Raw genomic sequence first — 22,631 nt, forward strand, 5'->3', positions numbered from 1 at the left:
ATGGCACCGCATTCAGAACTACTGTCCAACATCCTGGACGAGTTAAGAAGGGAGGAGCTGAACAAGTTCCGGTGGTATTTGAACCAAGAGGTCCTGAAGGGCTACCCTCCCATCCCGAAGGGCCATCTGAAGAAGAATGCTGACATACATGACGTGGTGGATCTGATGGTGCAGCACTATTCTGATGTAGCTGTGAAGATTACAGAGGAGATACTGAAGAAGCTCAACAGGAATGATCTGGTGGAAGATCTACAAGCAGGTATTCATGTCAGCCTCTACCTCTTTTATCTTTGAATAAATATGTGTATGTCTTTAGCTTTCAGTGATTTTCTCTCTTGCCTCTGAGATAGATGTTTAAAGGGACAGTTCACATTTTTAGGAAAAGAAGAAAATAATAATATAAGATGTATATCTGGTAGATGGCAATGTTGTTGGCATTCTGCTTTTCATAGATTGTCTCTAGCCTAAATAACTGCAGAGATAGATCCTTGTTGATTGTGCATAATTTCCTTCATATCACATCAGTCCTTCATTCACTATTTGATATGTAATATGAAGGGAATATGAATTAATATTAAAATACTTATTTTGTTTTGTGTGGTGTGTTCTAACTTACTTTGTCTTCTCTGTTCTGTGTTCCAACTGTCTTCTCTGTTCTGTGTGTTCTAACTTACTTTGTCTTCTCTGTTCTGTTCTGTGTTCAAACTGTCTTCTTTGTTCTGTGTGGTGTGTTCTAACTTACTTTGTCTTCTCTGCTCTCTGTTCCAACTGTCTTCTATGTTCTGTGTGATGTGTTCTAACTTACTTTGTCTTCTCTGTTCTGCTCTGTGTTCAAACTGTCTTCTATGTTCTGTGTGATGTGTTCTAACTTACTTTGTCTTCTCTGTTCTGTGTTCAACCTGTCTTCTCTGTTCTGTGTGATGTGTTCTAACTTACTTTGTCTTCTCTGTTCTCCAGGAGTCCAAGCTGAGACAAGATCAACTGACTCAGAGACTGGAGGCACTGCTGGAGCCTCTGGACCTGAGTATGTTGACATGGTAACAGGGGCACGAGGATTCACTGATCTACAGAAGGAGGAGTTCTTCAAGAAGAGATTCAGTGATAATGTGGAGCTGGCCAGCAGTATCATCTCACACATCAAGGCATCAAAGAGCCTCCACATCATGTGCCACATCCCAGTCTTCTGTTCGATCTCTGCTACAGTTCTGGAGAGAATGCTGACAGACAAAAGTGACCAAGACAGAGAGCTGCCCAAGACCCTGACGGAGATGTACATCAGGTTTCTGGTGTTTCAGTCCATACAAGGGAATAAGTACCATGGAGACCAAGTACCAAGTACCACGTACCAAGACATTACAAAGCCCATTAAGATCATTCTGTCTCTGGCGAAACTAGCTTTTGAACAGCTGGAGGAAGGCAACCTGATCTACTATGAAAAGGACCTGAAAAAGAGTGGCATTGATGTCGAAGCAGCCTCAGTGTGGTCAGGAGTGTTCACACAGATCTTTAAAAAAGAAGATGATCGAGGAGTAAAGGTGTTCAGCTTCATCCATCTGAGCATTCAGGAGTTTCTGGCTGCTCTTCATGTCTTTCTTGCATTCAACAACGAAAATGTGAATCTGCTAGAACCATCCTGGTTCTATAGGGTGCTTCTTAAACAACCCTTCTATAACGGTGCTGTGAAAAAGGCCTTACAGAGTGAGAATGGACATCTGGACCTTTTTCTCCGCTTCCTCCTGGGTCTCTCACTGAAGACCAATCAGATGCTCATACCAGACCTGCTGACAAAGACAAGAAGCAGCTCAGAGACTAATCAGAAGACAGTTGAGTACATCAAGAAGAAGATCAGAGAGAATCCATCTTCAGAGAGAAGCATCAATCTGTTCCACTGTCTGAATGAGCTCAATGATCATTCTCTAGTGGAGGAGATCCAACGGTACCTGAACCAAGGAAGGTTATCCACTGACAAACTTTCCCCGGCTCAGTGGTCAGCTCTGACATTTGTGTTGCTGACATCAGAAGAGAATCTGGACGTGTTTGACCTGCAGAAATATTCTGCATCACATGAGGGTCTTTTGGGACTGCTGCCAGTGGTCAACGCCTGCAGTAAAGCTATGTAAGTGTTCCGTCTAGATAATACCTAGATAATTAAGTGTTCCGTGTAGATACTATCTAGATAATTAAGTGTTCTGTGTAGATACTATCTAGATAATTAAGTGTTCTGTATAGATAATACTCCCTTGATTAAATTAATTATTTGTCAGGGATAGTAGCAACAATCACCATCATCATCATTAGTAATTAATTTAGTATATCACTGTTAAAAGTAGAATGTGTAATGTAGTCAAACAGTGACCTCTTGAGCCCTTCTCTGTATTTCACTTTGTTTAAATATTTTGTTTTGGTCTGATGTGTGGTTTAGTAACCTACTGTGCATTTCTCCAGGCCTCTTTTTTGGCAGAGCTTGAGGTGTGGTCAGCAATAGCAACCCAATCCATCCCTATACCCATTCAAACCCAACCTACACATCAGACCAAAACAAAACATGTAAAAGTGCAATCCCAATCGGGGCTCTCTAGAGGGCTTAGATGTCACTGTTTGATGGCATTACAGAGTCTACCGTTAATATGATGGATGGAATAAGGGTCTAGAATGGTACTCGGAGAGATGTCCGTCTAGGCTACAACATGTATTAGCCTACACTTCATTCCTGTCATGAATGGATCAAGACCCTCCTCTGCCTGCACATTTCCTTCAACTGTGGAATCGCTGTCCCACAGCAGTGCTCACTCAAGCCTTTAGGCACTGAGACGTCTGTGTTAATGAACCATAATAGCGCACCTGATAATTACTTCTACAGCTGTGACTGGTCACGGTTACCTTTATTTATATAGCACATATAAAACCAACCGAAGTTGAACCAAAGTGCTTCACAGTACAAAGAAACTGACAAAGTCAATACAATACAATAAATACACTAGAATAGATAGTCACAACAGGACCAGGGCTTAACAAGCCTCAAAAAGCCAATGAAAGCCTGAAGCGAACATGAAGCGATGAAGTGATGTGGTCACGCTTCTTTGTGCCAGAGGCACGCAGCAGCGCTTACAATTTTTAAAGCAATTAAAGATATCTCCTGTTTTGGATTTTCTCCGTCCCTGGAGACTGCCAGTGGGTGTGGAGAATAGTGTAGTGAGAAAGTGGTGTGGTTTCTGGCCAGACCAGCCATCTTGTTTCATGAAATATCATACATTGTAAATGCTTCACCCATAAACAAAACACTGCTAAGCAAACACAATGTTGTTTTAACAAGAGATTGTTCTGACTATTCTGAAACTAAGGTTTATCAACTACGATACAAGGTTCATTCTGGCACTTCCATGTTGTAAAGTGTTGCTAGAGAGCTGATTACAGGAGTCTAGGTGATGCTTAAAATAACTGCATGTGTCACTGAACAGTTTAACAAACCATGTATTGTACACACAACCCATAGCCATACAGTAGTGTAGTGGCTTCTTGTAGGTCAACCAGGTAGTGTCTTTAATATGCACATTCCAAAAAATCCAAAACGAGATCCAAGGTATTATGAATTAAATTATAGATTTATTTTAAGCATCTAAATAAAACACCAAAAGAAAGATTCCAATACTCATAAATAATAGTATTCTAACACTGATGTGGTTTAAAGAAAAATGTATGACCTGGCACCTTCACCAAACATTTTTACCATGCCTAGGCCTTCTCTTCCTGCTCATTAAACCACCTGAGATTCCAAGAGTCCCCGCCCCTCACTCTCAACATGCACTACCGGCCTTTGGACACTAGGTGGGGTAGATGACTACAGAGGGGCAGAAACAAAATGTAAACAAATGATAGATACACTAAGAACACAATAGAATGGCTCCAACAAGTAGTGTCCATCACTAAACATGAAGCGGTTGTGGCATAGGCATATTTTAGCCAATGCAACAATGAGACCGTTGGGCGGTTGATCAGACATTCTTTCTAGTAATGTGTTGGTTCACATTGATGCCTGTTGTATTTGTGTGTACAGTGACTCAATGTTCATGGTGGCCAGAAACATTCACATCAAGTTGATCAAACTTGCAGAGGAAATCAGAGGAGTCAGGTAATCATGTAGGATGGTAGTTAATGTAGGAATGGTTGGATAAAGTGATCAACTCATTTGGATAGTGGTTCTACCAGGGAGTCATTGATGTAGGACGGTAGTTTAAGTTGTAATGGTTGGTTATAATGATCAACATATTGGGACAGTAACAGAGTCATTGCTGGACACAGTGGGGCGACCAGGACACAGTGTTTTGTTCATGTGCATTTTTGGGAGTAAATACAAAACTGGGCTCCTTTGCTGATTTATGTAAAAGATAACTGTGGTCGCAGAACCTTTGATGTGGCCAGATTTGAGAGCTTCATCAATAACCGGTTTGATGATGTTGCGAGTGAATGTCCTGGGGCTGTTGCTGGATTTCCTGTATGTACTGGTATCAGACAGCTGTCACATGGCTTCAGTGTAGTGAAGGACACCTACAGCTCCACCTTTTTATTGGCTGGTTGGATGACAATGGAATTGTCTTATTGTTGCAAATCCAACTCAAATGAAAATTAAATAAAGTCGGCCATAGGACTGTCACGCTGTGAGAGTCTCCAGGGTTGGTTTTAGTCTTGGGGCCATCTTAGTTAACGTTAGCAACTAACGTTAGCTTAAGATCCAGTAGGTTTACAGTGGCTTTGGCAAACAGGGATGGTGAGGATTTTAAGCATGTTAGACACATTGGACCCGTTAGCATTCATTATCCATTTTCAACAACCTCCTGCTCATATCCAAAATGGTCCCACACTACTGATTTACGTCATATTTTTCGCGGATATAAATACTTCCTTCTACCATTTTGATTTTCACAGCATGTCTCCTAATGCCTGTGTGGCTGTTGGTGGGAGTGGCATACACACAGATTTTCACTGCACATACTGTACAAACAGTGTAACTTGTCACAGGGAAACGTCAAACATAGGGCTGAATAGCTAGATATCATAGCTTTAAGGTCAGCGCTGGTCTGTGTGCAATATGAAATGACAATTGCATGTTTTGATTGAGAAAAATATATTGGAATTTGGATTTCTTTTCAACCTGGGCGGGCCTCCTGAGTATAGGGCCTAAGTATGCTCACTGGCTGGTACAGTGAAACAATGCCGGTCTCATTCTCCAAGGACTTACGACAAAAAGGGCTTTCTCTTAGGGCCATTTGAGACCTTTTCGGGCCGATTTTGAAATTCACCAACCGTCCCAATAAAACATATATAATTAATATTATATTATAATATATTGTCTATATTCATGTCTTGCCCGAAAAGGTCTCAAATGGCCCTAAGAGAAAGCCCTTTTTGTCGTAAGTCCGTTGGAGAATGAGACCCGCCTGCACGGGTGTAATTCATTCCTAATTCACACAACCTCATATTGTGGTTGTTAATGAAAGTTCATTCATGTTCATCTACTTTCCCCTCTTTTATTTTCCAGGAAAATGTTTCTATTAAGTATTATTGCTACCACTTTATTTTAATTTTCTTAATTTAAAATGTTTCCCTGTTTAAATAAATACAAATTAAATGTTTCTGGTTACCTTCCCATCCATCTTCATTCAGGCTGCGTGACTGTAACCTCTCAGAGAGCTGCTGTGAAGCTCTGGCCTCAGTTCTCAGCTCCAAGTCCTCCAGTCTGAGAGAGTTGGACCTGGGTGGCAACATCAACCTCCATGATTCAGGAGTGAAGCTGCTCTCTGCTGGACTGAAGAGTCCACACTGTATACTGGAGACTCTCAGGTCAGTCTTATATGAAGCCACATTTTACTCAAAACAAATCAAACAGAATATTGTATACTGGTTCATTTTCTAAAAACAAAAAAATATATACAATATGTATTGGTGTTGTTACGATGCTGGAATGTCTAAATATTCCTGGGAAAATATTGATATTCGATACCATGAGGCCCTTTTTAATTTATTAGCTTCATTTATTACATGGCGTTTTCACATTCGCCGAAATGCTTGCTTGTGATTGGTCAATAGAGAGAGAGAGAGAGAGAGAGAGAGAGAGAGAGAGAGAGAGAGAGAGAGAGAGAGAGAGAGAGAGAGAGAGAGAGAGAGAGAGAGGACGTCATCTTTCCTTCACAAAAGCGCATCGAACGCTGTCAACTAAAGCACCGTGTTTACTACAGCGCGGGTCACACAGTAGCCAGAACCTGGGTTCTCAGACAGAGAGAGAGAAAGCTCCCGTCTGGTAGAGATTTGGGCTCTACTGAGCCTACCTTTCTAGTTGAAACGTTGCAATTTTTACATCATGCGTAAGCTGTCAACTAGCGAGATGCGTTGTACTTGTTACAGAGCTGGTTACAGAGCTGGTCCACACTGCTATTATGAAATGACCCGAAATGTATGTAAGCTTGTCAACTAAAGCGGTCCGTGTTTAATAATAATAATAATAATGACTTGGATTTATATAGCGCGACAGCACGGGTGAGCAAACTCGTCACACAGCAGCCAGTGATCATTCATACCTCGTATACACAGACGCACTCTGCCATACAGTAGTTAATGTTAAATAAAGCCCATTTGAATTGAGAGAGAGCGAGAGTGTGTGTCTGTATGTAAGCTTTTTTTTTTCTTTATCTGAGAGAATGTCCGCGAATGTCCTCAGACTCCTCACGCAGGAGAAACGACTGCAAAAAGTCGAGTCCCGTGGATATTATTGCAACAGATAATTCATACATTATTATGTTTAGAATTTGGACGGGGGGGTAGGCTCTGATACCAGTCTCACGCCTCTGCGGGGGTGTAACACTAACACCTATTCACAGCGCACACGCCGCTATTGTGTGTGTGCGCGCGTCCATGTATGTGCGTTTCGTGACGCGATTGTAGTTCTTATCGCAAATGGAGATTATTACAATCATGCCATCTAGCAAGAATTAAACGTATTTACAATTCGTATTAGGTTTAGCAAGTTGGGGGACGTATACCTTACATGTCAAAGCACTAGAAATGGCAATTTTTCTATTTTTATCGATTTCTGAAAAGATGTCCTTTTTGAGCATTTAAGAGGGATTCTAATTTCTTTTGTTGTCCGCCGACGGGTTCAAAGCTCCAGCGTGACTCCTATTGCTACCACTTTATTTTAATTTTCTTAATTTAAAATGTTTCCCTGTTTAAATAAATACAAATTAAATGTTTCTGGTTTCCTTCCCATCCATCTTCATTCAGGCTGGTGGGCTGTAAACTCTCAGAGAGCTGCTGTAAAGCTCTGGCCTCAGTTCTCAGCTCCAAGTCCTCCAGTCTGAGAGAGTTGGACCTGCGTGACAACATCAACCTCCAGGATTCAGGAGTGAAGCTGCTCTCTGCTGGACTGAAGAGTCCACACTGTACACTGGAGACTCTCAGGTCAGTCTTATATGAAGCCACATTTTACTCAAAACAAATCAAACAGAATATTGTATAATGGTTCATTTTCTAAAAACAAAAAAATATATACAATATGTATTGGTGTTGTTATGATGCTGGAATGTGTAAATATTCCTGGGAAAATATTGATATTCGATACCATGAGGCCCTTTTTAATTTATTAGCTTCATTTATTACATGGCGTTTTCACATTCGCCGAAATGCTTGCTTGTGATTGGTCAATAGAGAGAGAGAGAGAGAGAGAGAGAGAGAGAGAGAGACAGAGAGAGAGAGACAGAGAGAGAGAGACAGAGAGAGAGAGAGAGAGAGAGAGAGAGAGAGAGAGAGAGAGAGAGAGAGAGAGAGAGAGAAAGAGACAGAGAGAGAGAGACAGAGAGAGAGAGAGAGAGAGAGAGAGAGAGAGAGAGAGAGAGAGAGAGAGAGAGAGAGAGAGGACGTCATCTTTCCTTCACAAAGCGCATCGAACGCTGTCAACTAAAGCACCGTGTTTACTACAGCGCGGGTCACACAGTAGCCAGAACCTGGGTTCTCAGACAGAGAGAGAGAGAGAGAGAAAGCTCCCGTCTGGTAGAGATTTGGGCTCTACTGAGCCTACCTTTCTAGTTGAAACGTTGCAATTTTTACATCATGCGTAAGCTGTCAACTAGCGAGATGCGTTGTACTTGTTACAGAGCTGGTTACAGAGCTGGTCCACACTGCTATTATGAAATGACCCGAAATGTATGTAAGCTTGTCAACTAAAGCGGTCCGTGTTTAATAATAATAATAATAATGACTTGGATTTATATAGCGCGACAGCGCGGGTGAGCAAACTCGTCACACAGCAGCCAGTGATCATTCATACCTCGTATACACAGACGCACTCTGCCATACAGTAGTTAATGTTAAATAAAGCCCATTTGAATTGAGAGAGAGCGAGAGTGTGTGTATGTAAGCTTTTCTTTTTTTTTATCTGAGAGAATGTCCTCGAATGTCCTCAGACTCCTCACGCAGGAGAAACGACTGCAAAAAGTCGAGTCCCGTGGATATTATTGCAACAGATAATTCATACATTATTATGTTTAGAATTTGGATGGGGGGGTAGGCTCTGATACCAGTCTCACGCCTCTGCGGGGGTGTAACACTAACACCTATTCACAGCGCACACGCCGCTATTGTGTGTGTGCGCGCGTCCATGTATGTGCGTTTCGTGACGCGATTGTAGTTCTTATCGCAAATGGAGATTATTACAATCATGCCATCTAGCAAGAATTAAACGTATTTACAATTCGTATTAGGTTTAGCAAGTTGGGGGACGTATACCTTACATGTCAAAGCACTAGAAATGGCAATTTTTCTATTTTTATCGATTTCTGAAAAGATGTCCTTTTTGAGCATTTAAGAGGGATTCTAATTTCTTTTGTTGTCCGCCGACGGGTTCAAAGCTCCAGCGTGACTCCTATTGCTACCACTTTATTTTAATTTTCTTAATTTAAAATGTTTCCCTGTTTAAATAAATACAAATTAAATGTTTCTGGTTTCCTTCCCATCCATCTTCATTCAGGCTGGTGGGCTGTAAACTCTCAGAGAGCTGCTGTAAAGCTCTGGCCTCAGTTCTCAGCTCCAAGTCCTCCAGTCTGAGAGAGTTGGACCTGAGTGGCAACATCAAGCTCCATGATTCAGGAGTGAAGCTGCTCTCTGCTGGACTGAAGAGTCCACACTGTACACTGGAGAAACTCGAGTCAGTCTTATATGAAGCCACATTTTACTCAAAACAAATCAAACAGAATATTGTATACTGGTTCATTTTCTAAAAACAAAAAAATATATACAATATGTATTGGTGTTGTTACGATGCTGGAATGTCTAAATATTCCTGGGAAAATATTGATATTCGATACCATGAGGCCCTTTTTAATTTATTAGCTTCATTTATTACATGGCGTTTTCACATTCGCCGAAATGCTTGCTTGTGATTGGTCAATAGCGCGCGTCAGAGGTCCGATATTACCCGATAACGGACCTCTGCCGAGCAATAATGACCGCTGTGCGCAGCTGTTCGCAATCAAGCCCACTGACCAGGGACGTGCACAGGACTTTAGAGGGGCAGGTGCTCAAAGGCTGAAAAGGGCACAAGACTTGTGTGTATTTAGTAAGCGAGCGCGCGTAGCGCGCGAGCACGATTTTTAAGGGCCCTTTTCGGGCGGGGGGGCCCCCTTTTTATGCTTTTTGGGGGGTTTTGGTGATCAAATATTGAATATTGAACTATAATAATCAGTGCAGGAGCTCACTTATCCTTGAAAGACACTTTTATCACTGACTTAAAAGGCCCATACATCTCCATAAATGTTCAGGGGGGAGGGAATAAGTGCTTACCCTACAGACCCCAAGAAGTGCTGTATATTCTGTATTGTTTAATATAAATGCATTTTTTATTCCAATCCCGATTTGTATTTGAGATTCCCAAATCCCATCGGACTTGACTTCTTTGTGTCTCTCAATGAGTGTAATACCAGCATTCAACAGCGGTTTCTATCATGATCATCATCACCACCCACGCTATGCATAAAATATATAGGTCCGCGGAGAGGCATGCTGAGGAGGCCGTGCAAACTGCAATGGAATATGGGGCATCTCTCTCTTTACCTAATATTTTTATTCTATCCTGACATTTTTCAGTTGGAAGGGCAGTCTATATGGCGTAACAGTAAAAAAAAAAAAAAAATATTTTTTTTCAAAAAGGGCACTTTTTTGATGAGGCTCAAAAAGGCAGGTGCTCAGGCACCCCTTGGCCTCTATGTGTGCACGTGCCTGCCACTGACATCAGTGCAATCAGACACTGCCGGCTGCCGGGGAAGCTGCTGGGGGGCGGAGCGACGAGCGGAGCCAGAACCAGTGTTGCGAGTCGATGTAAAATGAATTGGGTATATTGTTAGTAAGTTAGCCATGTAATAAGCGGGATAATGTATAGCTATACTCGATCATTGTCGCAAAATAATTGACCTTCACTGACGTTTAAAACACCTCGCAGAGGCGGCTCGGTATTTTAAACTCTGTGTCGGTCAATTATTTTGCGACAATGACCTCGTAGCTATACATTATCCCTTACATACATCACTTTCTTTGATGTTCAAATACAGCTGGTAGGGTTATAGGCTGTGAGTGTGTTGTTTTTATTGTGTGCTGAACGTCTCAGCTTCTCTAATACTTTCAGAGAAATATCACTGTTTAAACATATTTCTTTTCATATGTTAGATTAGGTCTTAAAAAAATTATTATCAATATTGAAAAATCTATATATTTTACAACACTATATAAGAACAAATTATTACATAAAGGCATTTGTAAACCTAAAACCTGGACGGGCCTCCTGAGTATAGGGCCTAAGTATGCTCACTGGCTGGTACAGTGAAACAATGCTTGCTCACACTGTGTGCACGGGTATAATTAATTCCTAATTCACACAACCTCATTTTGTGGTTGTTAATGAAAGTTCATTCATGTTCATCTACTTTCCCCTCTTTTATTTTCCAGGAAAATGTTTCTATTAAGTATTATTGCTACCACTTTATTTTAATTTTCTTAATTTAAAATGTTTCCCTGTTTAAATAAATACAAATACAAATTAAATGTTTCTGGTTTCCTTCCCATCCATCTTCATTCAGGCTGCGTGGCTGTAAACTCTCAGAGAGCTGCTGTGAAGCTCTGGCCTCAGTTCTCAGCTCCAAGTCCTCCAGTCTGAGAGAGTTGGACCTGGGTGGCAACATCAACCTCCATGATTCAGGAGTGAAGCTGCTCTCTGCTGGACTGAAGAGTCCACACTGTACACTGGAGACTCTCGGGTCAGTCTTATATGAAGCCACATTTTACTCAAAACAAATCAAACAGAATATTGTATACTGGTTCATTTTCTAAAAACAAAAAAATATATACAATATGTATTGGTGTTGTTACGATGCTGGAATGTCTAAATATTCCTGGGAAAATATTGATATTCGATACCATGAGGCCCTTTTTAATTTATTAGCTTCATTTATTACATGGCGTTTTCACATTCGCCGAAATGCTTGCTTGTGATTGGTCAATAGAGAGAGAGAGAGAGAGAGAGAGAGAGAGAGAGGACGTCATCTTTCCTTCACAAAGCGCATCGAACGCTGTCAACTAAAGCACCGTGTTTACTACAGCGCGGGTCACACAGTAGCCAGAACCTGGGTTCTCAGACAGAGAGAGAGAAAGCTCCCGTCTGGTAGAGATTTGGGCTCTACTGAGCCTACCTTTCTAGTTGAAACGTTGCAATTTTTACATCATGCGTAAGCTGTCAACTAGCGAGATGCGTTGTACTTGTTACAGAGCTGGTTACAGAGCTGGTCCACACTGCTATTATGAAATGACCCGAAATGTATGTAAGCTTGTCAACTAAAGCGGTCCGTGTTTAATAATAATAATGACTTGGATTTATATAGCGCGACAGCGCGGGTGAGCAAACTCGTCACACAGCAGCCAGTGATCATTCATACCTCGTATACACAGACGCACTCTGCCATACAGTAGTTAATGTTAAATAAAGCCCATTTGAATTGAGAGAGAGCGAGAGTGTGTGTATGTAAGCTTTTTTTTTCTTTATCTGAGAGAATGTCCTCGAATGTCCTCAGACTCCTCACGCAGGAGAAACGACTGCAAAAAGTCGAGTCCCGTGGATATTATTGCAACAGATAATTCATACATTATTATGTTTAGAATTTGGACGGGGGGGTAGGCTCTGATACCAGTCTCACGCCTCTGCGGGGGTGTAACACTAACACCTATTCACAGCGCACACGCCGCTATTGTGTGTGTGCGCGCGTCCATGTATGTGCGTTTCGTGACGCGATTGTAGTTCTTATCGCAAATGGAGATTATTACAATCATGCCATCTAGCAAGAATTAAACGTATTTACAATTCGTATTAGGTTTAGCAAGTTGGGGGACGTATACCTTACATGTCAAAGCACTAGAAATGGCAATTTTTCTATTTTTATCGATTTCTGAAAAGATGTCCTTTTTGAGCATTTAAGAGGGATTCTAATTTCTTTTGTTGTCCGCCGACGGGTTCAAAGCTCCAGCGTGACTCCTATTGCTACCACTTTATTTTAATTTTCTTAATTTAAAATGTTTCCCTGTTTAAATAAATACAAATTAAATGTTTCTGGTTTCCTTCCCATCCATCTTCATTCAGGCTGTGGGGCTGTGACCTCTCAGAGAGCTGCTGTGAAGATCTGGCCTCAGTTCTCAGCTCCAAGTCCTCCAGTCTGAGAGAGTTGGACCTGGGTGGCAACATCAACCTCCATGATTCAGGAGTGAAGCTGCTCTCTGCTGGACTGAAGAGTCCACACTGTACACTGGAGACTCTCGGGTCAGTCTTATATGAAGCCACATTTTACTCAAAACAAATCAAACAGAATATTGTATACTGGTTCATTTTCTAAAAACAAAAAAATATATACAATATGTATTGGTGTTGTTACGATGCTGGAATGTCTAAATATTCCTGGGAAAATATTGATATTCGATACCATGAGGCCCTTTTTAATTTATTAGCTTCATTTATTACATGGCGTTTTCACATTCGCCGAAATGCTTGCTTGTGATTGGTCAATAGAGAGAGAGAGAGAGAGAGAGAGAGAGAGAGAGGACGTCATCTTTCCTTCACAAAGCGCATCGAACGCTGTCAACTAAAGCACCGTGTTTACTACAGCGCGGGTCACACAGTAGCCAGAACCTGGGTTCTCAGACAGAGAGAGAGAAAGCTCCCGTCTGGTAGAGATTTGGGCTCTACTGAGCCTACCTTTCTAGTTGAAACGTTGCAATTTTTACATCATGCGTAAGCTGTCAACTAGCGAGATGCGTTGTACTTGTTACAGAGCTGGTTACAGAGCTGGTCCACACTGCTATTATGAAATGACCCGAAATGTATGTAAGCTTGTCAACTAAAGCGGTCCGTGTTTAATAATAATAATGACTTGGATTTATATAGCGCGACAGCGCGGGTGAGCAAACTCGTCACACAGCAGCCAGTGATCATTCATACCTCGTATACACAGACGCACTCTGCCATACAGTAGTTAATGTTAAATAAAGCCCATTTGAATTGAGAGAGAGCGAGAGTGTGTGTATGTAAGCTTTTTTTTTCTTTATCTGAGAGAATGTCCTCGAATGTCCTCAGACTCCTCACGCAGGAGAAACGACTGCAAAAAGTCGAGTCCCGTGGATATTATTGCAACAGATAATTCATACATTATTATGTTTAGAATTTGGACGGGGGGGTAGGCTCTGATACCAGTCTCACGCCTCTGCGGGGGTGTAACACTAACACCTATTCACAGCGCACACGCCGCTATTGTGTGTGTGCGCGCGTCCATGTATGTGCGTTTCGTGACGCGATTGTAGTTCTTATCGCAAATGGAGATTATTACAATCATGCCATCTAGCAAGAATTAAACGTATTTACAATTCGTATTAGGTTTAGCAAGTTGGGGGACGTATACCTTACATGTCAAAGCACTAGAAATGGCAATTTTTCTATTTTTATCGATTTCTGAAAAGATGTCCTTTTTGAGCATTTAAGAGGGATTCTAATTTCTTTTGTTGTCCGCCGACGGGTTCAAAGCTCCAGCGTGACTCCTATTGCTACCACTTTATTTTAATTTTCTTAATTTAAAATGTTTCCCTGTTTAAATAAATACAAATTAAATGTTTCTGGTTTCCTTCCCATCCATCTTCATTCAGGCTGTGGGGCTGTGACCTCTCAGAGAGCTGCTGTGAAGATCTGGCCTCAGTTCTCAGCTCCAAGTCCTCCAGTCTGAGAGAGTTGGACCTGCGTGACAACATCAACCTCCAGGATTCAGGAGTGAAGCTGCTCTCTGCTGGACTGAAGAGTCCACACTGTACACTGGAGACTCTCAGGTCAGTCTTATATGAAGCCACATTTTACTCAAAACAAATCAAACAGAATATTGTATAATGGTTCATTTTCTAAAAACAAAAAAATATATACAATATGTATTGGTGTTGTTATGATGCTGGAATGTGTAAATATTCCTGGGAAAATATTGATATTCGATACCATGAGGCCCTTTTTAATTTATTAGCTTCATTTATTACATGGCGTTTTCACATTCGCCGAAATGCTTGCTTGTGATTGGTCAATAGAGAGAGAGAGAGAGAGAGAGAGAGAGAGAGAGAGAGACAGAGAGAGAGAGACAGAGAGAGAGAGACAGAGAGAGAGAGAGAGAGAGAGAGAGAGAGAGAGAGAGAGAGAGAGAGAGAGAGAGAGAGAGAGAGAGAGAGAAAGAGACAGAGAGAGAGAGACAGAGAGAGAGAGAGAGAGAGAGAGAGAGAGAGAGAGAGAGAGAGAGAGAGAGAGGACGTCATCTTTCCTTCACAAAGCGCATCGAACGCTGTCAACTAAAGCACCGTGTTTACTACAGCGCGGGTCACACAGTAGCCAGAACCTGGGTTCTCAGACAGAGAGAGAGAGAGAGAGAAAGCTCCCGTCTGGTAGAGATTTGGGCTCTACTGAGCCTACCTTTCTAGTTGAAACGTTGCAATTTTTACATCATGCGTAAGCTGTCAACTAGCGAGATGCGTTGTACTTGTTACAGAGCTGGTTACAGAGCTGGTCCACACTGCTATTATGAAATGACCCGAAATGTATGTAAGCTTGTCAACTAAAGCGGTCCGTGTTTAATAATAATAATAATAATGACTTGGATTTATATAGCGCGACAGCGCGGGTGAGCAAACTCGTCACACAGCAGCCAGTGATCATTCATACCTCGTATACACAGACGCACTCTGCCATACAGTAGTTAATGTTAAATAAAGCCCATTTGAATTGAGAGAGAGCGAGAGTGTGTGTATGTAAGCTTTTCTTTTTTTTTATCTGAGAGAATGTCCTCGAATGTCCTCAGACTCCTCACGCAGGAGAAACGACTGCAAAAAGTCGAGTCCCGTGGATATTATTGCAACAGATAATTCATACATTATTATGTTTAGAATTTGGATGGGGGGGTAGGCTCTGATACCAGTCTCACGCCTCTGCGGGGGTGTAACACTAACACCTATTCACAGCGCACACGCCGCTATTGTGTGTGTGCGCGCGTCCATGTATGTGCGTTTCGTGACGCGATTGTAGTTCTTATCGCAAATGGAGATTATTACAATCATGCCATCTAGCAAGAATTAAACGTATTTACAATTCGTATTAGGTTTAGCAAGTTGGGGGACGTATACCTTACATGTCAAAGCACTAGAAATGGCAATTTTTCTATTTTTATCGATTTCTGAAAAGATGTCCTTTTTGAGCATTTAAGAGGGATTCTAATTTCTTTTGTTGTCCGCCGACGGGTTCAAAGCTCCAGCGTGACTCCTAAGGGTTAAGTATTATTGCTACCACTTTATTTTAATTTTCTTAATTTAAAATGTTTCCCTGTTTAAATAAATACAAATTAAATGTTTCTGGTTACCTTCCCATCCATCTTCATTCAGGCTGTGGGGCTGTGGCCTCTCAGAGAGCTGCTGTGAAGCTCTGGCCTCAGTTCTCAGCTCCAAGTCCTCCAGTCTGAGAGAGTTGGACCTGCGTGGCAACTACCTCCAGGATTCAGGAGTGAAGCTGCTCTCTGCTGGACTGAAGAGTCCACACTGTATACTGGAGACTCTCACGTCAGTCTTATATGAAGCCACATTTTACTCAAAACAAATCAAACAGAATATTGTATACTGGTTCATTTTCTAAAAACAAAAAAATATATACAATATGTATTGGTGTTGTTACGATGCTGGAATGTCTAAATATTACTGGGAAAATATTGATATTCGATACCATGAGGCCCTTTTTAATTTATTAGCTTCATATACATCACTTTCTTTGATGTTCAAATACAGCTGGTAGGGTTATAGGCTGTGAGTGTGTTGTTTTCATTGTGTGCTGAACGTCTCAGCTTCTCTAATACTTTCAGAGAAATATCACTATTCTTTTTAAACATAACAAACAAAACAAAATATACAATATATATTGTTGTTACGATGCTGGAATGTCTAAATATTCGTTTAAAAAATATTGATTTTCGATACCATGAGGCCCTTTTCAATTTATTAGCTTCATATACATTACTTTCTTTGAGGCAACTGCTCCATAATGCGGCAAATTAGTATTGAAACCGTTTCAAATATTCAGTATCCATATGTATTGAATTTTGTTTGGACAGCACTAATATATATATATAAAAGAGTGCATTATTAAATAAAGTTATCTGTAAACATCCAAAACCAGCTCTAACTTTGATACCTTTGATTCCTTGAAAAATATTAATATTTGATCCCATTTTCGATACCACAGGGCCTTGTTCAGTTTCTTAGCTTCATATACATTGTCATATTATTTTGATGTTCAAATACAGCTGGTAGGGTTATAGGCTGTGAGTGTGTTGTTTTCATTGTGTGCTGAACGTCTCAGCTTCTCTAATACTTTCAGAGAAATATCACTGTTTAAACATATTTCTTTTCATATGTTAGATTAGGTCTTAAAAAAAATATTATCAATATTGAAAAATCTATATATTTTACAACACTATATAAGAACAAATTATTACATAAAGGCATTTGTAAACCTAAAACCTGGGCGGGCCTCCTGAGTATAGGGCCTAAGTATGCTCACTGGCTGGTACACAATGCTTCCTCACACTGTGTGCACGGGTGTAATTAATTCCTAATTCACACAACCTCATATTGTGGTTGTTAATGAAAGTTCATTCATGTTCATCTACTTTCCCCTCTTTTATTTTCCAGGAAAATGTTTCTATTAAAGGGGAACTATCTTATAAATGGCCTTTTTGAGTGTTTAGCATTGTTTCCTAGCTATGTGAACTTATATTAATATGATCTATGTCTCAAAATTCTCATATTGGCGCATTCTTCCAATTCTCCTCTCACAATATTCACCCTCACTGAACTGAGTCGTTTGAAAATGTGCCCTATATGTGATGTCAGAGAGACACCGCTGCATGTTAATGTTCAGGCGAAGACGCCCCGGCACAGTGGTTTAGGAGCCCAGGCTGCATGTTAATGTTCAGGGGGGCCGGCACGGTGCCGTGGTTTAGGAGCCCAGGCTGCATGTTAATGTTCAGGGGGGCCGGCACGGTGCCGTGGTTTAGGAGCCCAGGCTGCATGTTAATGTTCAGGGGGGCCGGCACGGTGCCGTGGTTTAGGAGCCCAGGCTCAAAACAGCTCGAAATCTTGAGGTAGAAAAATGCTGTTTTTGAGGACTTGATTAGAAATACAAAACAATGAATAAAAAAAATATATATATTACAGAGGTGTTCCATAGACTCACAGGAATTGTGTAAAAGTGCCCAAATAGTGAAAGAAATAGTAAAATAGTTCCCCTTTAAGTATTATTGCTACCACTTTATTTTAATTTTCTTAATTTAAAATGTTTCCCTGTTTAAATAAATACAAATTAAATGTTTCTGGTTACCTTCCCATCCATCTTCATTCAGGCTGTGGCGCTGTGACCTCTCAGAGAGCTGCTGTGAAGATCTGGCCTCAGTTCTCAGCTCCAAGTCCTCCAGTCTGAGAGAGTTGGACCTGAGTGGCAACATCAACCTCCATGGTTCAGGAGTGAAGCTGCTCTCTGCTGGACTGAAGAGTCCACACTGTACACTGGAGACTCTCGGGTCAGTCTTATATGAAGCCACATTTTACTCAAAACAAATCAAACAGAATATTGTATACTGGTTCATTTTCTAAAAACAAAAAAATATATACAATATGTATTGGTGTTGTTACGATGCTGGAATGTCTAAATATTCCTGGGAAAATATTGATATTCGATACCATGAGGCCCTTTTTAATTTATTAGCTTCATTTATTACATGGCGTTTTCACATTCGCCGAAATGCTTGCTTGTGATTGGTCAATAGCGCGCGTCAGAGGTCCGATATTACCCGATAACGGACCTCTGCCGAGCAATAATGACCGCTGTGCGCAGCTGTTCGCAATCAAGCCCACTGACATCAGTGCAATCAGACACTGCCGGCTGCCGGGGAAGCTGCTGGGGGGCGGAGCGACGAGCGGAGCCAGAACCAGTGTTGCGAGTCGATGTAAAATGAATTAGGTATATTGTTAGTAAGTTAGCCATGTAATAAGCGGGATAATGTATAGCTATACTCGATCATTGTCGCAAAATAATTGACCTTCACTGACGTTTAAAACACCTCGCAGAGGCGGCTCGGTATTTTAAACTCTGTGTCGGTCAATTATTTTGCGACAATGACCTCGTAGCTATACATTATCCCTTACATACATCACTTTCTTTGATGTTCAAATACAGCTGGTAGGGTTATAGGCTGTGAGTGTGTTGTTTTCATTGTGTGCTGAACGTCTCAGCTTCTCTAATACTTTCAGAGAAATATCACTGTTTAAACATATTTCTTTTCATATGTTAGATTAGGTCTTAAAAAAATTATTATCAATATTGAAAAATCTATATATTTTACAACACTATATAAGAACAAATTATTACATAAAGGCATTTGTAAACCTAAAACCTGGACGGGCCTCCTGAGTATAGGGCCTAAGTATGCTCACTGGCTGGTACAGTGAAACAATGCTTGCTCACACTGTGTGCACGGGTGTAATTAATTCCTAATTCACACAACCTCATATTGTGGTTGTTAATGAAAGTTCATTCATGTTCATCTACTTTCCCCTCTTTTATTTTCCAGGAAAATGTTTCTATTAAGTATTATTGCTACCACTTTATTTTAATTTTCTTAATTTAAAATGTTTCCCTGTTTAAATAAATACAAATTAAATGTTTCTGGTTTCCTTCCCATCCATCTTCATTCAGGCTGCGTGACTGTGGCCTCTCAGAGAGCTGCTGTGAAGATCTGGCCTCAGTTCTCAGCTCCAAGTCCTCCAGTCTGAGAGAGTTGGACCTGAGTGACAATATCTCAGGAGACTCAAGAGAGAAGCTGTTGTCTCTTGGACTGGACAAACTCAGGTATGTATTGTTTATCTCTGGACCAATACATTGAACAGTGGTTTTAAATATAAAAAACGACCAGATTACAAAGTAATTTCCACAGAGCGGAGATTGTTCTGGTCAACAATAATAGATTTAGTGTACATTGGAATATTTTATCTATTACCTCATTTTCTAAATGGAATTCTATTTGTAATTATGCAAATAATAGTTTAATCAGACAGGTTCTGCCTACAGTGCTGAATGCTGACATAGGGTGTGTGATGAGATGACCTTGCAGCCTGTGGTCATGAGATGATTCAGGGTTTTTTTTCAGAAGAGATTGTTTCTTCTTCACATAAGGTCTCTTTCACACCTATAGTTCGGTAGATTCAGGGGTGAAGTTGCAACATTGTTGCATTTTTTCTTTTCACTTTGCCAAGCGCACCAAACGTTCTAAACAAAGCCATGTGATCATGCAGGTCAGCTCTTTATTGGACATCATTTTTAATACCATACCTGCCAACATTATGCTGTGAAAAAGGGGCTTCAATCCTACAGGAATATCTTTCATTTGGGTAGTTTAGTCCTCATTCCTTCTCATCAGAGGCTGACTGTGCACAGAGGCACAGAGGAGATTTTTACTCTGGGTTGCCAGGTTGTGCAGGAATAATGAAACATTGTGTATAAAGGGGACGATTTCTCCATCCAATCCGGCAACACATATCCCCCATACAAAGCCACTATACAACTTCATTAAAAACATTTTTGGTAAACAGGAGATTATATAACCTGATGCGCCAGATGGTTTGTTACACAGCATCTTATGATCTCCTGAATCCAGCTGCATCACACGATAAGAGAATATATGAGTACAAAATAATCATGTGATCTCCCATTGAACAGATATGGCTGGTTTAATAATAAAATAATATGTCAATCACAATCTGCTGGACAGCGTAGCATGAGGTGTGTGTGTCTCCATCAGATGTGTGTGTGTGTGTGTGTTAGATAATATATGTGTAAGAGTTGCCGTGGTTACCACACTACCACAGAGTCACACTGATCACCGCTTCACCTGTTTTTCACCTGTTTATTTTAGGCCTGTTGTTTATGTTTCAATTTCGGATTGTAAAAGTAACGTGTGTGTGTGTGTGTGTGTGTGTGTCTGTCTCCATCAGTATTTAGCTCAGGCTGGACCCAAACACGGCAACAGAAAGCTCTCTGAGGACCACAGGAGAGAAGGACCAGTCATATCCTGATCAGTGTACTGCACTACCACAGGACCTAGCATGTCCTACCATGCTCTGTAAATAACTCATGTACAGATACCCATATGCCCTACTTTGTTTACTTGTTTTATTGCACAATGTCGTTCTATTGGATTCTATTATATATTACTATTGTATTATGCACATCGTTGCGGGCAAGACCCCCCGCATTTCATTGTATACTTGTATGCCGTGACAAATAAAACTCTTGACTTGACTTGACTTGATTGTTTAAGCATTTTTGGTTGAAATAAAATGCTCACATGATGTCACTTCCTTGCTATTCCAAAGCACTGACAAATTACCACACACATGAGCCAATTGGTTAAACAGTCACCAGGTGCACAAACACATGATTGCTTATTGGAGGCACACCAGTCAGGTTTACGCACTATAAAAATGCAGCAGGTGAGTTCACCTGACTGTAACCAAAATGGAAGGAGGGTGAGAGGGGGGATCTACGGAGGAGGAGGAGGAGAAGGAGGAAGAGGCGGAGGCCGTGCCAGAGGTAGACACGGTTGTGGAGGAAGAGGAAAACCAGAAGCAGTTTTTTATTTATTTATATACTGTATATATATATATGATTATATATTTCTTTACTGTAATTGTAACCTGTATTTATTTGATATGTGCCTGATATTTGCTGAGCTTACAGTGTTATGCACACTACTGTAGTAGCGTGAAAACTGGGACATGTTTTGTTGTGATTCTCCATGTTGACTGATTTGTGTTATTATTCTAATTCGTGACCTGTCCCGTCTAAATGTTTAAATGTTGAGCGATTTGCAGTGTCAAATTTCCCACGGGATAATAAAAGTATTTCTATTCTATTCTATTTGGGTATATGGAGAGAAATAAATAATAATTTCATCAGTCTGCAGCATTGGTCTTGTGTAGTGTATGGTGAATGTATTGTATATTTGCACATTCTCTGTGTACCTCACTTATAGTACTCTAATCACTGAGAAGTAGAATTGCTAAAAGTGTATTAGGTTATTTAAGCACAGCAGTGTGTAACTGGTTCAAACTGAATGAAGTCATATGAAATAAATACGTGTGTGTTCATATGATAACAAAATATAATTTTTATAAATGAGTTGTGGTGACTGAACCAAATTAAACTCAGGAGACACGTGTGTAAGCCAAACAGGCTTGTTTATTCACAATAAAGGTATTTACATAAATCAAATTGGCTGGAAATGTAAAGTCACAGGGGGGGGGGGGGGGGGGGGAGAAACAATACAACGTGAGGTTCCGGGTAAGTACAGGGAAATCATAGTTCATTCCCGGGAGTAGGGGGAAATCATAACTCGCTCCAATCAGCCACGTGCATTCAGGTAGGTCAGGGGTGTCCAAACTATTTTCAATGGGGGCCCAATTAGAAAATATGAAAACACCCAAGGGCTAACTACATCTATCTTAATGTACTTTCGGACCATAATAAAGTCACATACAAATGCATCGCATTTCAACAATTTTATTTAACTATCATCAATATCAAATCAATAGTCTTTTGTCAGGTGTGCTGTGAACAAAACACAAATAACTCAGCCTTTTTTCACGTTACCAAATGTGCAAGGTAATCAGATGTGCAAGGTATTTAAATTTGTAATAAATAGCCTTTCTTTTTCCTTTGGAATGAGACAACACAACGAACAAGGAATAATCTGGGAAATACCCTGTCTACCCAGGTTAATCAAATAAAAAATAAAAAAACTTAAATGTAAAAATGTCACCTACTGTTTGAACACAACAAAGCCACAACCACTGGATTACAAGATTTACAGTGCAATGACAATATACTTTGTTGTGTAGCCAAGACACCAGGTGTAGGTCTCTTACTGAACAATGTTTTTCTCATCTCACCCACGTCTAGACGCACCACCAAGAGAGAATTGTACACATAG

At 40.7% G+C, this 22,631-nt stretch overlaps 1 protein-coding gene across 1 annotated transcript; it reads left to right on the plus strand.

Moving 5' to 3' along the window:
• Positions 1-22,631, plus strand: LOC311247850 (NACHT, LRR and PYD domains-containing protein 12-like; the record flags this gene model as incomplete). The annotated part of the gene is made up of 12 exons (XM_084338840.1): positions 1-259; positions 958-2,116; positions 5,662-5,838; positions 7,276-7,452; positions 9,017-9,193; positions 11,118-11,294; positions 12,668-12,844; positions 14,218-14,394; positions 15,979-16,152; positions 17,988-18,164; positions 19,340-19,492; positions 22,601-22,631. 12 exons carry the CDS (start codon positions 1-3, stop codon positions 22,629-22,631), a joined length of 3,015 nt encoding a protein of 1,004 aa, XP_084194966.1.

This window comes from Notolepis coatsorum (genome assembly GCF_963971535.1).
Source record: "Notolepis coatsorum genome assembly, contig: SCAFFOLD_530, whole genome shotgun sequence".
In the NCBI taxonomy this organism is placed as follows: domain Eukaryota; kingdom Metazoa; phylum Chordata; class Actinopteri; order Aulopiformes; family Paralepididae; genus Notolepis; species Notolepis coatsorum.